The 17,026-nt window shown below is 38.8% G+C and overlaps 2 protein-coding genes across 2 annotated transcripts; both read right to left on the minus strand.

Moving 5' to 3' along the window:
• Positions 1-1,613: 1,613 nt before the first annotated feature.
• Positions 1,614-2,126, minus strand: LOC142177525 (uncharacterized). The gene has a single exon (XM_075246525.1). The coding sequence runs from the start codon at positions 2,124-2,126 to the stop codon at positions 1,614-1,616; it is 513 nt and encodes a 170-aa protein (XP_075102626.1).
• Positions 2,127-2,147: 21 nt separating this feature from the next.
• LOC142177527 (uncharacterized) lies at positions 2,148-3,210 on the minus strand. The gene is made up of 3 exons (XM_075246530.1): positions 3,137-3,210; positions 2,722-2,924; positions 2,148-2,662 (listed from the first exon to the last, which is right to left on the minus strand). Exons 1-3 carry the CDS (start codon positions 3,208-3,210, stop codon positions 2,148-2,150), a joined length of 792 nt encoding a protein of 263 aa, XP_075102631.1.
• Positions 3,211-17,026: the final 13,816 nt, after the last annotated feature.

The following is a 17,026-nucleotide window of genomic DNA, read 5'->3' on the forward strand; positions in this document are numbered from 1 at the left end:
TTGGATCAATTTGACTAAATAAAGAGATATAAGAAAGAGGAAGAGACTAGGCAAAAATTCCTGGTTAATCGGAGAAAGTCAAAAATCTGAAGTATCAGGAGAAAATATGACTCACAATTTTCCTTCAAGTAAAGGCAGAGAAGTGTGTCCATCGAATGACACCTTCTTTCTGTTTATAAGAAACATAAATTCTCCAAGCGCGAAATCCAAAAGTCACCAATCGAAACTGATAGGGCACGAAACGGTTCAATCCTCTGGGAATGTGTGTCATAATGGTGGTAACCACGAAAGACGTTTCAAGTTAAACGACCGCAACAGTCCAAGAGCATCTCAAGAACGTCGTTGCATCACTTGAATCTAAAAATCATACCCAAGGGGTAGAGTCAAATTTCTCTTAGATGAGAAAAATCATAATCCGTCTACCGGGCCTGACAAGAGACGACCCCGGCAGACGGAGGGACTAACTATATTGGTCAAAATCTGACTGATGTGCTCGACCCAACTAGGACCCCGTCCAAACAGTGGAGTAAGGAAAAATGTCACGATTTGCTCCAAGCCACGTACTCACATTGCTCTTTTTTTTTGGAATAACTGGCATTTCTTATTCATCCATCCAAAACAGAGTACATTGGTCTGAGGGTGGAGTGTATAATCCACAAACACCCTTATCTAACATGAAAGATAGAACATGCAATGTTGTGAGAGTTGAGCAGAAGAAAACTCATGGGTATTGGATACTTTAGTTTGTACGAGTTAACAAACAAAGTTTCCAACCCTAACAAAAATATACCAATAAAAATAAAAAATAACATTCTATTCGTGAATCTAAAACTCATGGTGGCTCAAAGGTAATATCTGCTCTTCTTTTATCAACAATTCGAAAAGTAGGTAAGCTCCATTTGTCCATGTTCATTATGCCCCTAACCTGCCTTGGTAGCTCATCAAAATTATGGAACAGTTGATTTTGTAAAGACTCGTGGCTTAAAGAAGCTAATTTATCCGCAACTTGGTTGTTTTCCCTGAAGCAGTGATTCAAATTAAAAACTGTTTGTTCCCTTAGACTTCTAAGCTCATTAATCTCATCTGAAATCCTCCATGGGACACAATTGTTCCCATTAAGGCAATCCACCAATAGCTTTGAATCGGTCTCTACCAAGATACAATGTAAACCATTGTTAATACACCATTTGATGCCAAACAACGATGATTGTGCTTCTACCCAATTGCTAGTTCCAGGGCCTAAATTAATAGTGAACGCAACAATCAAGCATCCCAAATTGTCCCTTATAACTCCTCCTCCTCCTCCTCCACATAAAACATTCTTACAGCTTCCATCTGAGTTTAATTTCACAAAAAATGTTGGAGGTTTGTTCCACTTGGTAATGACGGTCTTCTTGAATCCAATATTAATGTTGAATAGATGGCAGATGCTGCTCCAAATAGGTTTGGTATTGAATTTTGGGAACTGGGTGTTAACTATCTGTGAAATGGAGAAACAAATAAGGGACATGGTCCTCCTCACATTGAGTCATTCAGAGCCATATTTAACTCCACATCTAGCTTTCCAAATTTTTCATGTTGTGACGATCGGTAAACAGTTTATCAAGCACGCTTCAACAGGATTCTTTGTCTTTGCTTTCCACCAATTGACTAGTAATATTCGAAAAAGACACCCCTGTAAAGGGAATTCCCTTAGCACCACATATAATCCTCCATATATTCTGTGCAAAGGATCCCGAACAAAAAAGATGATCTATAGTTTCATTTACAGGATTTATGCAACAACAACACCGAGAAGTGCTAGAGAGATCCATCCTAAGAACCCTAGCGTCAGTCAGCAATCTGTCTCTCAATGCTCTCCAGACAGTAAAACACATCTTGAAGGGCACCTGTTTTTGCCATGTCTTGGAATCAATCCAAGATTGTCTTTTTACTTTCCTGAATATATTCCAAGCTGAGGCTACGGAGACTACTCCTTTCTCATTGGCAGTCCACACAGGAGTATCTTGAACCGAGGGACTCAACCTAATCTGCATAACTTCAATTGTACCCATAACATGGTAAGATAATAGACAATCCCAACCACCCCACCACCACTGATCATTAACTATAACATCAGAGAGCATAATGTTCCTCGGATTGCTACCTTATGGAAGAAATTTACACAATGGACCTAAGTTGGTCCAATTGTCAAACCAAAATGCAATGTCTCCTTTGCCAATCTTCCATAATATGTGCGTATCTACTTCCCTTTTAATTTTGCACACAGCATTCCAGGAATGTGAGTTCCCAGAATACCATTGCTTAATTAAAGGGTGTGATCTCTGAAAATATTTGATCATTAGGAAATTATTCCATAGAGAATCACTAGTCCTTAAATTCCACCATTGCTTTGTTGTGAATGCGTTACAAATATCCTGCAACTTCCTAAAATTAGCTCCTCCTTCAGAGTATGGCATGCAAAGCTTGTCCCCTGAAGCCCAATGAAGTCTTTTCTTCCCTTCTGAATTTCCCCAGAAGAACCTGGCCAACATTCTTTCTATTTGGTACAAGACTCCTTTATGAGGGTAAATGGCTGCTAGAAGATGGACTGGAAGGGCTAACAAAACATGTCTTATCAGAATAGCTCTGCCACCAGTGGATAAAAATTGGGCATACCAACCTGAAATTTTCTGCAACACTTTAGTGACCAACTCAGAGAAGATGGCTTTTTTTTCCTACCAACATACAATGGGCAACCAAGATATTTTATAGGAAACTCCTTATGCTCCATTCCAGTAATCTCCTTAATTCTCTGAATTGAATCTAAAGATGAATTTGGTGCAAAAACAACACAAGATTTTTTCTTATTCACCAGTTGTCCTAAAACTTTTTCATATGTTGTCAGGGCTTCCATTAGTAACTCCAATGATTTCCTGCATCCACTGAAAAAAAGAAAGAATAATATCATCAACAAAAGCTAAGTGATTAATTTGAGGTCCCCTCTTATTCATACTGAATCTAATGAACTCATTATGAATAGCAACCTTTTGTAATTTTATTGAAAGAAATTTAGCACAAATTATAAAAAGGGAGGGAGAAAAGGGATCTCCTTGCCTAAGTCCTCTCTTGGACTGAAAGAAGCCTTGTCTATTACCAGGAATACCAATTACTAGAGACATGTCTGAATATGATATCTATCCATACTTCATTAAAACCCATTCTTCTCATTGTCACACCTCCTTTTTCCACACCCGCGGGGGGGTACAAGGGAGTTTTTTCCAATTAAAGGACAATCGAAACAGGATTTTTTTATTTATTTCAGAGTCGCCACTTGGGAGATTTAGGGTGTCCCAAGTCACCAATTTTAATCCTGAATCGAGCAAAAGAATGACTCCATGTTACAGTCTGCGTACCAGAAATCCGGATAAGGAATTCTGTTAACCCGGGAGAAGGTGTTAGGCATTCCCGAGTTCCGTGGTTCTAGCACGGTCGCTCAACTGTTATATTCGGCTTGATTATCTGATTTTATACAATTATGAACCAATGTGCAATTTTTATCTTTTAACCGCTTTGATCATTTACTATTATTTTTATCAAGAATTGCAACGTTGTGAAAATGTATCTCAGACCGCGTTACAATCAATGTACCCGTGGTCGTCGACACACTTTGACTCCGTTGAGATTTAGATTTGGGTCACATAAATGTGCACCCGTGTTTAGGAAGATACAATTATTAAATACGTGCCTAAAGCGACTAAACGTATTGTTATTTTGGGAAGGCCGTAAAATTTACTAAGCGGCATGTCCCAGATTCTATGTATTTTAATATATATGCATTTAGAGGGCCCCGCAGCTTCTACATTTTTTGTTTCTCGAGGCTCGTCTCAATTTATCATTAAAAGGAATTTACAACGTCATGGAAATGCATCTCGGGCCACGCCACAATCAATGTGCCCGTGACTAGAAACATATTTCGACTCCGTTGAGATTTGGATTTGGGTCACATAAATGTGCACCCGAGTTTAGGGAGATAACATTATTAAAGGCACGCCTAAAGCAACTAGCGCATTATTATTTTTAGGTAGGGCCGCGAAATTTGCTAAACGGCCCGTCCCGGAATCTAAGTATTTAATACATATATTTTGTGAGGGCCCCGCAATTTGTCCCTTTTATTTGGCAAGGCTCGTCTCATTTTTATTATTATTATATTTTTTATTTTTATTTCGTTTTATTTTTAAAAAGGGTAAACTTAAAGTTACTACATTTTTATTTTTATCTATTTAAAGAGTTAATTCAAAGTTATTAAAATATATTGCAAGCCATGTTGTACGTAACGCACTAGTGGTTTACGACAAGTTCTATTTAACTATGTTCCAAATTGGAGCCGGGTCACATGAGATGCACCCCCGGTTCCTTTAATCTAATTAAATACAAACAACAATATTGCTACAAATCACTAATTTGACGCTATTTATAATCTATCATTCTTTTTCCTCTTAATCTTGTTTAATGAAATATAAGTTGATAATCTAACAATAAATGACAAACATCTAACAATTAGGGATAAACGAAAATATAGAATTAATAACAGAACATAACATTAACAATTGGTGATAAACTAACATGACGAGATAAACTTTAAAATACGGCAAATATATTACTACTACTCAAATTTACCGAGACAAGACATGGAAGCAAAGAACACACCGAGGCAACAAAAATAACATGAATACTCACGTTTAACAGAAACGTCGAGTTTCAACATCTCGAACTCGCCAAAAATGGACAACAACAACCTCGACGTACCGGACCTCGACGGAACTCATCCCGGACAGAACTTCTGGGCTGTTTTTTTGAACGTTTTTGTTAGGTTTCAGCTTGTGCGTATGTGTGTTTTCTTGGTCAGTCATGGCAAGGTGGAAGGGTCGTTCATGGCTGAACTTTGCAAGCAGTTGTTTGGACGTGGGGGTGACGACGGGCAGTAACGACGAAGAAGCTGGACGGGATGGGTGGAGTTGGTTGCGACGAGGGGTGCGACTGGGTTTTGGTCGTCGAAGGTTGGTAGTTATGGCGTTTGGGTTTTTTGGTTTTGTTTGGTGGTCGTGAGGCAGCTGGTGGGTGGTTTAGTTGACGAGGAGGGTGAGGCTGGTTATGGCGATGCAGCAGCATGTCGGTTTGGGTGGAGCTGGAGCTTGCAGCGGGCGGCAATAACGGACGTGGTTAGTGACGACGCAGCAGCTCTGCTGCTTGACGGTGGTTGGGTTCAGGCGTTGAGAGGGGGCTGGACGACGAGGGATTAGGGTTCCTTGCTAGGTTTTTCTTGGTGAGGAAGAAGAAGCTATGGAGGTCCGGAGTAGGGGAAGTTCGGAGTGGTGACGACGGGGAAGGCGACGGGCCTGTTTGGTTACGACAGTGGGTCGACAGAGGGAAGGGATCGTTAGGGTTTCTTCATCTTCTTTTGAAGAAAAAGAAGAAGATGAACAGTATACAATTTTTCCCCTCCAAAATTTTTTAAGCTTGTTCGTTGGTCCCCGTAGGTTTTTCTTTCTTTCTTCTTTATGAAGAAGAAAGATGAACAGTAGTTCCCTCCAAAAATTTTCCACCGTCCCCCCTTCAAATCCTTTCAAAGTCCTCCTTTTGTTCAGCAAAATGTCCGTGTGTGCCAAGAAAAATGAGCCCCACGCGTGGTGGGGTTCAAGGCATATGTCCCCCACGCGTGGTGGGGTTCCCCACGTGTCGTGGACTCGGTTTATTATGGGCTAGGTCCGAAAATTAGGCCTAAAACCGGGTAGTTTGAACCCGAATATTATTCTTTTGCCCGGACCCGAGAAATAGGAACACGACGTTGCTTAACTAGTCCTATATAAGCAAAATAGCTACTAAAATAAGACTAATTTAAAACAAAACTATATTATTATTTTCTTAATATTTTTCAAGATTTAAAATAGCTACAAAAATATTAATAAAACTGTTTTTTTTGTAATTTTCGTTTTTTATATAAAGATAAAATATAAAGTAATATTTTTTGCATTTTTTCCAAATTAAAATGACTACAAAACCTTAATAGAATTATATTTTTTTGTAATTTTCGAAATTATATAAAGTACAAAAATAAAGTGCAATTTTTGATTTTTTCAAGTTTATGAGGGATACATAAACTAAAATTTATATATATTTTTTTGTAATTTTTTCTTTTGCGAGAAAAATAAAGTAAAAATAGTCAAAATAGCTATATTAGTCCTAAATTAAATATTTAAGCTAAGAACGTAAAAATTCCCGGGGAGGGTCAAAAATCACGTGCTTACAGCTGCCCCTCTTTGACTGGAAACACGAAGAGTTTTCCGACAAAGAACGACTAGACGTGTTTTTGACCCGACCATTACTTGGACGGACTACACTTAAGGAAAGGGAGGGAATGTGACTGAGCCCTGGTATCTGAGTTGCATACATATCCTTGGTTATACAGGAATCAGGCCACGTGTAGTTCAGGAATGGGAGAGATAGTAGAGGGTACCGAGGTGGAGAGCCGATCGAGGTGCCGTTCCGTTGAGGTTCCGGTCCGCGGTCCTGTCATTACAACAAAAATGAAAACTGAAAAAGACTAACTAAGCCTATCAGCTACTAGTTACAAGGATTTCTATCTCTAAGTCTTCTGAAACTTGATCTTGAGTCTTGAATGGTGCTTCATACAGACTTTGGATTTGAACCTTGACACTTGCTAGTTGTAGGTGCTAGTTCTTGAGCAGACCACATTTGTTCTCCACTTCCGTATTTTGGGTTCTTTTCTTTCTTTTTTTCTCTTTTTTTTCTTCTTGTTTTTTTGTTTTTGTGACCAGCTTCTGTTGATCATCCCAGACTATTGATTCGCGTTCTTGAGGCGAGCTTTTACTATTTCTAACTGGGATTGAATGCTGGGGATTTTTGTTGTAGCCTTCTGCTTCCCGGAGCTGGGGATTCCTGTTGTAACCTTCTACCTTCTGGTGGGGTTACTGATTTCCAAAATCTGCAGTATAAGGCTAAAAGGTATTCCTCTTGTTATATAGGTGGGCGCCTGAAAAGAAATTTAAAGACTGAAAAGTATTCCACTCGTTATGTAGGTGGGCGCCTGACAAGAAATTTAAAGACTGGAATGTATGCCTCTGTTCTATGGGCGGGCTCCCAATTTCAACACTTGAAAGTAAAGACTGAATGTATTCCTCTGTTATTATGGGCGGGCTCCCAATTTCAACACTTGAAAAGTAAAGACTGAAATGTATGCCTCTGTTATTATGGGCGGGCTCCCAACTTCAACACTTGAAAGTAAAAACTGAATGTATGCCTCTGTTATTATGGGCGGGCTCTGGCTTCGACACTTGAAAGTAAAAACTGAATGTATGCCTCTGTTATTATGGGCAGGCTCCCAATTTCAACACTTGAAAGTAAAAACTGAAATGTGTTCCTCTCGTTATACAGGTGGGCGCCTGGATTTAGGAAAATGACTCTTTTTCAAAATGTTTTTTTTAGCATCTTAGGAGAAAGATTCATCGGACTAAGATTTTGATCCTAGGAGAAGGTTCGTCAGACTAGGTCTCTATCTTAGGAGAAAAATTCGTCAGACTAAGATTTTGATCCTAGGAGAAGGTTCATCAGACTAGGTCTTGTTTTTTTGTTTTTTGGTTATCTTAGGAGAAAGATTCATCAGACTAAGATTTTGATCCTAGGAGAAGGTTCGTCAGACTAGGTCTCTATCTTAGGAGAAAAATTCGTCAGACTAAGATTTTGATCCTAGGAGAAGGTTCATCAGACTAGGTCTTTTCTTTTTGTTATCTTAGGAGAAAGATTCATCAGACTAAGATTTTGATCCTAGGAGAAGGTTCATCAGACTAGGTCTTTTCTTTTTGTTATCTTAGGAGAAAGATTCGTCAGACTAAGATTTTGATCCTAGGAGAAGGGTCGTCAGACTAGGTCTCTATCTTAGGAGAAAAATTCATCAGACTAAGATTTTGATCCTAGGAGAAGGTTCATCAGACTAGGTCTTGCTTTTTGGTATCTTAGGAGAAAGATTCATCAGACTAAGATTTTGATCCTAGGAGAAGGTTCATCAGACTAGGTCTCTATCTTAGGAGAAAAATTCGTCAGACTAAGATTTTGATCCTAGGAGAAGGTTCATCAGACTAGGTCTTTTCTTTTTGGTATCTTAGGAGAAAGATTCATCAGACTAAGATTTTGATCCTAGGAGAAGGTTCATCAGACTAGGTCTCTATCTTAGGAGAAAAATTCGTCAGACTAAGATTTTGATCCTAGGAGAAGGTTCATCAGACTAGGTCTTTTCTTTTTTGGTATCTTAGGAGAAAGATTCATCAGACTAAGATTTTGATCCTAGGAGAAGGTTCGTCAGACTAGGTCTCTATCTTAGGAGAAAAATTCATCAGACTAAGATTTTGATCCTAGGAGAAGGTTCATCAGACTAGGTCTTTTCTTTTTGGTATCTTAGGAGAAAGATTCATCAGACTAAGATTTTGATCCTAGGAGAAGGTTCGTCAAGACTAGGTCTCTATCTTAGGAGAAAAATTCATCAGACTAAGATTTTGATCCTAGGAGAAGGTTCATCAGACTAGGTCTTGCTTTTTGGTATCTTAGGAGAAAGATTCATCAGACTAAGATTTTGATCCTAGGAGAAGGTTCATCAGACTAGGTCTCTATCTTAGGAGAAAAATTCGTCAGACTAAGATTTTGATCCTAGGAGAAAGTTCATCTTACTAGGTCTTGTTTACTTAGGAGGAAATGCATCTCCTATGGGTAAAAACTAAACTTAGGAGGAAATGCATCTCCTATGGGTGAAACTAAACTTAGGAGGAAATGCATCTCCTATGGGTAAAAACTAAACCTAGGAGGAAATGCATCTCCTATGGGTAAAATAAACTTAGGAGGAAATGCATCTCCTATGGGTGAAAGTAAACTTAGGAGGAAATGCATCTCCTATGAGGCGAAACTAAAACAATCTTAGGAGGAAATGCATCTCCTATGGGTAAAACTAAAACTTAGGAGGAAATGCATCTCCTATGGGTGCAACTAAAACGAACTTAGGAGGAAATGCATCTCCTATGGGTAGAACTCTAACGATTTCAAACTAGGAAGTGCGTCTCCTATTAATGAAACCTTCGCTTTCTCTTTTTTTTTGAATTATTTACTTACTTGTGTTGTCTTCCCTCGAAACTGTTGGGGATTATTTAGACGGGGATGACGTTCCTTTTCTTTATTTTTTTTCCTTTTCTACCTTCCCCATTTTTTATTATTATCCCCTTTTTTTTATTCCTTTTTTGTTTTGTTTTTGCATAGCTTCTTCTTTCAAAGACTACCTTCCTTGATTTACTTACCTGTTGGGGGGTAAAATGTTATCAGCTGGGGGTACCTGACTTCCAGAAAATTTTCTAAATGGAAGGAAAATTTCTGCCCCAGTTTGATAATATCCCTTGTGGCATGCGTTTCTGCATCAATGCCATTTCCTTTACCTGTTTCAACTCAAACAAAATTTGTTAGTTTAAAACATGGTGGTTGGCTGTGATACTCCTATTGGGATTGCTTTCCCTTTCTCCTTCATTGCGCTGTGCTCCACGACTTGTTGGGGATGATATTATGTGCTGGGGATAATCCCTTCCTGCTGGGGATATCCCTCTTCTTTTGTGGCATAGCTTGGAAACTGGCATTTCCCCGACCTTTTAGTCTAGTATGGATTTCGCTGAATCATGCTCACTGCTCTCCTTGCTTTGTTCACGGGCCTTGTCTTTGAGGTTTATAACCTTGGTTTTGGCAAGGATATCCCTCTTGACGCTCGTCAATCCTTTTGTCAATTCCCTTTTGCTGGGGATATCTTTATTGACACTGGCCTCGCGCTTGTTCCTTGCTGACTATACCATTTGGATGTACTAGTCAGATCTCATCTTGAAAAGCTGATGGCATATTTGAAGTCATTTCATACTTGTTCTGGCCCGACGGACTCTATTGGGGAATTTTTCTATGAAAGGAGAAAGATAAAAGAAACAAAATAAAAGACAAAGGAAACGAATGACTCTTTTACAAAAGAAACTATAAATAAAAATCTATCAAACGCAGATACCGACTCTAATGGCCATGACATGCGTATGTGGCCTATCCTCTGCCGTCAATCATCTTTTAAGATCTTCAATTGGCGATTCCCCCTCTGATTCTCAATCTTATTCGACTTGTAGTGCCCGAAGGGTTTTCACTATCAAGTCTCTCTCATTTTTGGGTTCTTCTCTCAGCTTTTATCGCCTTATGGTGCCTGTGAAGGTTTTCACCAATAAGACTCTCTCGTTTTATATCTCTCTCCAGCTGGGGATTTGGAGTGTTGCTGGTATGACTCTTTCTGTTGGAGATTAGAGTCCTTTCTGCTGTGGAACAGAATGTTATGTTCGTCGGTAAGACTCTTCATTTGTCTGACTTAGCATTTTTTGAAAACTGATGAGAAGGTCTTTCTTTGGACCGTAATGTGGGTTTTTGGATAGGGCTAGAAAAAAAAGGCTATTAAACGCTCAAAAAAAATGCATTAGTTTTGGGTTATTAGTTACAACCTTCGGAATTAGATTTATTTACAACGACCGCAACCTCTGCCCCAGTTTCTTGCTTGGGGATATCTTAATTATTTTTTTTTCATTTTTCAAAACTATGACCGAGCCGTGAAGCGCCTACGTATCCTCTTTGAGGAATCAGGTCAAACGTAGTTCCCGATTCCTCTTTTTCATTTGATTTTCTTTTTTTTTTCTTTGTTATCAATTTTCTTTTCTTTTCTTTTCTTTTTTTTTCTCTTTTTTTTCGTTGTTGTTTTCTTTCTTTCTCTTTTTTTTTTTCGTTGTTACTGATTCCGAACGAGGGGTATGAAAGAAAAATAAATAAGTCTCAAAAGGGGTAACGAAGGATAAAGTGTTTAGGTAGCAGAACAAAATGCCTTCGTCATTTCAGTCTTCAAAACATGCCAAGTGCAAACAACACACTTTTAAATTTGTAGTCTCTTCTGATGGTGCTGGACTTGACAATTATGTTAAACATTTTATTTTTCCTTTGTCATTTCTAAGCACCGTTGGGCGACACTCTCATTATCATGACCGACCCTCATGCCAATTTGGCGAATCTTGCTTTTAACGGTTTTCTTTGTGCTTAACTTGCCCCAGTTCCACATGACTCGAGCTCTGAATAATCTCAAACCGTCCTTATTTTCTTTAAATGGTCTGATCGCCTTTCCAGGGTTTTATGATTAACTTTAAAGACTAGGCCCAAAGTGTGTGCGCATTGTCATGTCCCTAGAATCGGCTTTGAACAAAAATGATAAAAGGACTAACAGAAAGATGACTGGAAATAATAAAACACCGGATTTTGTATTAGACTACCGGTGAAATGGTTTAAATAACGAAACAAACAAAACAATCCAGAACAAAATCCTAAAACAAACTGGACAAGACAACATCCGACTTATAACCCTAATAATCCGAACAACAGAAATGACAACAAAATGAGCCACCACAAGCTTTTCTCTTGCTGACCAAGGAACGAAACGTCCTCCCACTTTATCAAAATTGGCATTTTAGCCACTGAGCTTTGCATCAATACTGCCGAGACCATTACCAGCTTCAACCTCATCAACCTCCGTCGGCCAGTTCTCGAGGGGTTCGAGTGCTCCATGTCACTGTCATTAATCACAATCCGCCCTTCTTGGATCATTTTCTCCACTTCCCTTTTCAAAGTACGACAGCTCTCAACGTTGTGCCCTACGACATTGGAGTGGTATGCGCATCGCGCTGCCGGATCAAAGTTCCTTGCAAGTGGATCTGGAGTACATGCAGGGAGTGGCTCAATCAAGCCAGCATGCCTTAGCCTTCCAAACAGACTGGCATAAGATACTCCGATAGGGGTGAGAGTCTTTCCTCGTTTCAATAGCCTCTTCATACTTGCATGTTGACAGGGCCGGAAACCTGATCCAGGTGGCTTTTGGTAGGCTTGTGTAGGTGGGTAGGCATTTTGTGGAGCCGGGTGCCTGGAAAGTGAAGTATGGCGGGGAAAGAAGTGGTGTTGGGGAGCGGAGAAGCATTGAGGAGTGATGGAGCTACTCGGGTAGCTGGGAGAGCTGCCATAAGTGGGTTGGGATGGAGAGTATGGGGGATCTTCCATTATGGTGTTGGGTGCTTGGGAAATGACCGAGCTCAAGAGACTTGGCGGTGGAGGGGGTGGTGCTTTTCCCGTTATCCATGCCTGATACATGTCTGCCACATGCTGTCTCAGCATTCTCACTTCTTCTACCAACCCGCTGTTCCGTTCGATCAATTGTTGTCGGTCATCAGTACCGACCCACTCGGTTCTGCGGTTCTGAGCCATTGTCCTTTGATTTTGCTTTGCAGGGAGGAGTTACCACAACCAATCACTTTCTATATATGGACACATCAAAGGGAAGCCATCACGTTAGTGTTAGGGCATTGGACATACAATCATATATCAGAGATACAATGTACCTAAGCAGTTAGACAATTGTGCCCCCTGAAAATCTTCCACACTCTCTTTTATTTATTTATTATTATATTTTTTATTTTATTTTTATTTTTTTTTATTTTAGTGGTGGTCGAATCTTATGGAGATTGCCTACGTATTACGTCCCCGCGCGAATCAGACCTTGCGTAGTTCGGACCACTAAAAGATAAACAATACTAAACATTTTTTCATATTAGAACAAACTGGGTTTCAAAGGTTTGAAGATGACCTACAAACTCGAAAATCAAACAACCCACATATTCTAATCAAAAGCTTTACAAACTCAAAAAACAAAAGGCTAGCTCCCTTTCTCTGTTCGACAAATGCAACCAAACGGTTATTTTTGCAAATGTAGCCCCTTCAAAATTTCACATGAATTTTGAGGCCGGGGAGGATTATTTATGACACTTTACAAACTTGTCCGTTCTTTTACGAAAATAGCCTTTTGACAACTGAAAGATACTCTAAGGCTATTTCGGCAAGAACGGTTTAAGACGCGGCCGAAGCTGGCTCGGCTTATTATGACAAAATTCAAACGGTATTCACCTGACCGCTGACTCTTTGTTTTTTTTTCAAATTATAATGAAAACTTAGTGTTGCAAACACGGCCCTTCAGCGCCTCGGGGACGAAGATTTTTAAGGCTGTGTGGGTCCATATCTCAAAATGACCCAAAGGTGGCTATTTACGCAAAGTCAGCCTTCTGGCGTCCCTTTTGGGAACATTCGGCTATTTATGACAAACAACATCTCGTGACTTAGTTATGACTCTTTTATTGTTTTTCAAAAATAGGAAACTCAATATTGCAAACACGGCCTGTCAACGTCTCGGGGACGAAGATTTTTAAGGTTGTGTGGGTCAATCGGACCAAATCTTAAAAAGGACCCAAAGGTGGCTGTTTATGCAAAGTCAGCCTTCCGGCGTCCCTTTCGGGAACATTCGGCTATGTCTTGATAAAACAGCGTCACCCGACTTCTTTATGACAAAACTAAAATTTGACATGTATTTTTTTTTTATTATTATTATTATTATTTGTTTTTTGGCTTTTTTAGCAAAAGGTGGGGTTGGACCCGATGAGGGTTGCCTACGTATCTCACATCCGGTGAGAATCAAACCCGCGTAGTTCGGGCAAATAGACTATTTTTGAGAAGACCCTTTTCCATTTTCTATTCTTTTTTTTTTTTTTTTTTATATATATATATAACAAACAAACAAACTATTATTTTTCATTCATAACAAACAAACTAACTAACGTAAAACCTAAAAACATTCCTTCTTTTTCATTTGTTTTTCTTATTCTAAAGAAAATGTTTTTTTTTTTGGAATTTTTCCTTTAATAAAAGAAATGCTTGAATTTTTTAAAGAAGAATCAAAATATTTTTGATTTTTTTTTGGATTATATACATATTTATTTTGGAACAAATAATAAAATCACGTTCAACGCCTGACTCTTTTTATTTTATTTTTGGCATTTTCATAGACAAATAAAATAAAATAAAACATTTTAAAAACCAGACTCTTTTTCATTTTCATTTTCATGGCAAAACAAACTATTTTCTTTTCTATATTTTTTGACAGAACAATGATGATTTTTTTCTATTTTTCATTTGCCTTTAATATAACAAACTAATAAGACATTTTTTTTCATTTTTCAAAATTTCGGCAGAGTTTCGATACTACTCGGACATTCGTTTTTTTTTATTTATAAAAATAAGTAGTTATATCTCTACACTGTTATTTTCTCATTTTTTTCACGTTTTTTTTAATCCGTGGAAAATGATGAAGACATACAAAATCTTTTGAATTTCCATGCTTTGTTTTTATATGTATTTTTATTTTTTATATTTATTATTATTTTCAAAAATGTGGCATGGGAAACATAAGGATTTCCAAGACATCTTGGATTTCGCAAATGTTCCCCGTGCGCTTTTTCCCAACATGTGAAGCATGGGGGACATAGAGAATTCCAAGACTTCTTGGATTCCACAAATGTTCCCCATGTGTCTTTTCCCAAAAATGAAGCATGAGGGACATAGGGAATTCCAAGGCTTCTTGGATTCCACAAATGTTCCCCATGTTTTTTGATTAAAATAACACCATGCTGGAAAAACGTGCAACCTTCTTATTAAACGTGGTCAACATAACAAAGTGTGTCATTTGTCCGCCACTATCATTGGTCCGCCAAATGACCCATTCACCCTTGAATAAATACAACATGTAGCACATAGGATGCCGAAGATGGTCTATTATTTTCAGGTTGCTTGTCCTAGACGGACCCAACCCCTGTGTTGAGTCCCCTAAGTCAGATGCACATGATGCAAATAAACGTTCCTACTAGGGATCTGGCATGAAGCTGAGTTATTCTAAGTTCATAACCTGGGTATTTGTTCTAGACAGTGTACCCGAGCGGACAACTCGAGCTGAGGAAGGAGCTCCTTTCCGGGAACCAAAAGGCCAGCCGGCTTAGAAACTTTCCGAGCCTCTTTTATTTAGGGTACGACACTAACAGAATAGGGAGTCTCAACCAGTAAGCACATCCCCGGAGGTAAGAAGAGAAAGGTTTTGGCACAGTTTATATATAGTTCAAATAATATCAAAGCGGTAAAAGCATCATTTAGCACATTAGGCTCAAACATGTAAAAATCAGATAAAACCAAATATAACAATTTATCTAAGCTCGAATTTCTAACCCTGAACCAGTGGTTCTGGGTCAAATAATCCCCAGCAGAGTCGCCAGAGCTGTCACACCTCCTTTTTCCGCACCCCCGCGAGGGGGTGCAAGGGAGTTTTTTCCAATTAAAGGACAATCGAAACGGGATTTGTTTATTTATTTCAGAGTCGCCACTTGGGAGATTTAGGGTGTCCCAAGTCACCAATTTTAATCCCGAATCGAGGAAAAGAATGACTCCATGTTACAGTCTGCGTACCAGAAATCCGGATAAGGAATTCTGTTAACCCGGGAGAAGGTGTTAGGCATTCCCGAGTTCCGTGGTTCTAGCACGGTCGCTCAACTGTTATATTCGGCTTGATTATCTGATTTTATACAATTATGAACCAATGTGCAATTTTTATCTTTTAACCGCTTTGATCATTTACTATTATTTTTATCAAGAATTGCAACGTTGTGAAAATGTATCTCAGACCGCGTTACAATCAATGTACCCGTGGTCGTCGACACACTTTGACTCCGTTGAGATTTAGATTTGGGTCACATAAATGTGCACCCGTGTTTAGGAAGATACAATTATTAAATACGTGCCTAAAGCGACTAAACGTATTGTTATTTTGGGAAGGCCGTAAAATTTACTAAGCGGCATGTCCCGGATTCTATGTATTTTAATATATATGCATTTAGAGGGCCCCCCAGCTTCTACATTTTTTGTTTCTCGAGGCTCGTCTCAATTTATCATTAAAAGGAATTTACAACGTCATGGAAATGAATCTCGGGCCATGCCACAATCAATGTGCCCGTGACTAGAGACATATTTCGACTCCGTTGAGATTTGGATTTGGGTCACATAAATGTGCACCCGAGTTTAGGGAGATAACATTATTAAAGGCACGCCTAAAGCAACTAGCGCATTATTATTTTTGGTAGGGCCGCGAAATTTGCTAAACAGCCCGTCTCGGAATCTAAGTGTTTAATATATATATTTTGTGAGGGCCCCGCAATTTGTCCCTTTTATTTGGCGAGGCTCGTCTCATTTTTATTATTATTATATTTTTTATTTTTATTTCGTTTTATTTTTAAAAAGGGTAAACTTAAAGTTACTACATTTTTATTTTTATCTATTTAAAGAGTTAATTCAAAGTTATTAAAATATATTGCAAGCCATGTTGTACGTAACGCACTAGTGGTTTACGACAAGTTCTATTTAACTATGTTCCAAATTGGAGCCGGGTCACATGAGATGCACCCCCGGTTCCTTTAATCTAATTAAATACAAACAACAATATTGCTACAAATCACTAATTTGACGCTATTTATAATCTATCATTCTTTTTCCTCTTAATCTTGTTTAATGAAATATAAGTTGATAATCTAACAATAAATGACAAACATCTAACAATTAGGGATAAACGAAAATATAGAATTAATAACAGAACATAACATTAACAATTAGTGATAAACTAACATGTCGAGATAAACTTTAAAATACGGCAAATATATTACTACTACTCAAATTTACCGAGACAAGACATGGAAGCAAAGAACACACCGAGGCAACAAAAATAACATGAATACTCACGTTTAACAGCAACGTCGAGTTTCAACATCTCGAACTCGCCAAAAATGGACAGCAACAACCTCGACGTACCGGACCTCGACGGAACTCATCCCGGACAGAACTTCTGGGCTGTTTTTTTGAACGTTTTCGTTAGGTTTCAGCTTGTGCGTATGTGTGTTTTCTTGGTCAGTCATGGCAAGGGGGAATGGTCGTTCATGGCTGAACTTTGCAAGCAGTTGTTTGGACGTGGGGGTGACGACGGGCAGTAACGACGGAGAAGCTGGACGGGATGGGTGGAGTT

The sequence above is a fragment of the Nicotiana tabacum genome, chromosome 3, assembly GCF_000715075.1.
Source record: "Nicotiana tabacum cultivar K326 chromosome 3, ASM71507v2, whole genome shotgun sequence".
Taxonomy (NCBI): Eukaryota; Viridiplantae; Streptophyta; class Magnoliopsida; order Solanales; family Solanaceae; genus Nicotiana; species Nicotiana tabacum.

What these genes read in the sequence shown, in the direction of transcription:
- LOC142177525 (XM_075246525.1), bottom strand. Translation starts at nt 2,126, where the DNA reads ATGCTCTCTGATGTTATAGTTAATGATCAGTGGTGGTGGGGTGGTTGG.
- LOC142177527 (XM_075246530.1), bottom strand. Translation starts at nt 3,210, where the DNA reads ATGAGAAGAATGGGTTTTAATGAAGTATGGATAGATATCATATTCAGA. An exon ending in TCTAGTAATTGGTATTCCTG is followed by an intron (nt 2,925 to 3,136) that starts GTAATAGACAAG and finishes TCTTTTTTTCAG; the next exon opens with TGGATGCAGGAAATCATTGG. An exon ending in TGGTTGCCCATTGTATGTTG is followed by an intron (nt 2,663 to 2,721) that starts GTAGGAAAAAAA and finishes AGAAAATTTCAG; the next exon opens with GTTGGTATGCCCAATTTTTA.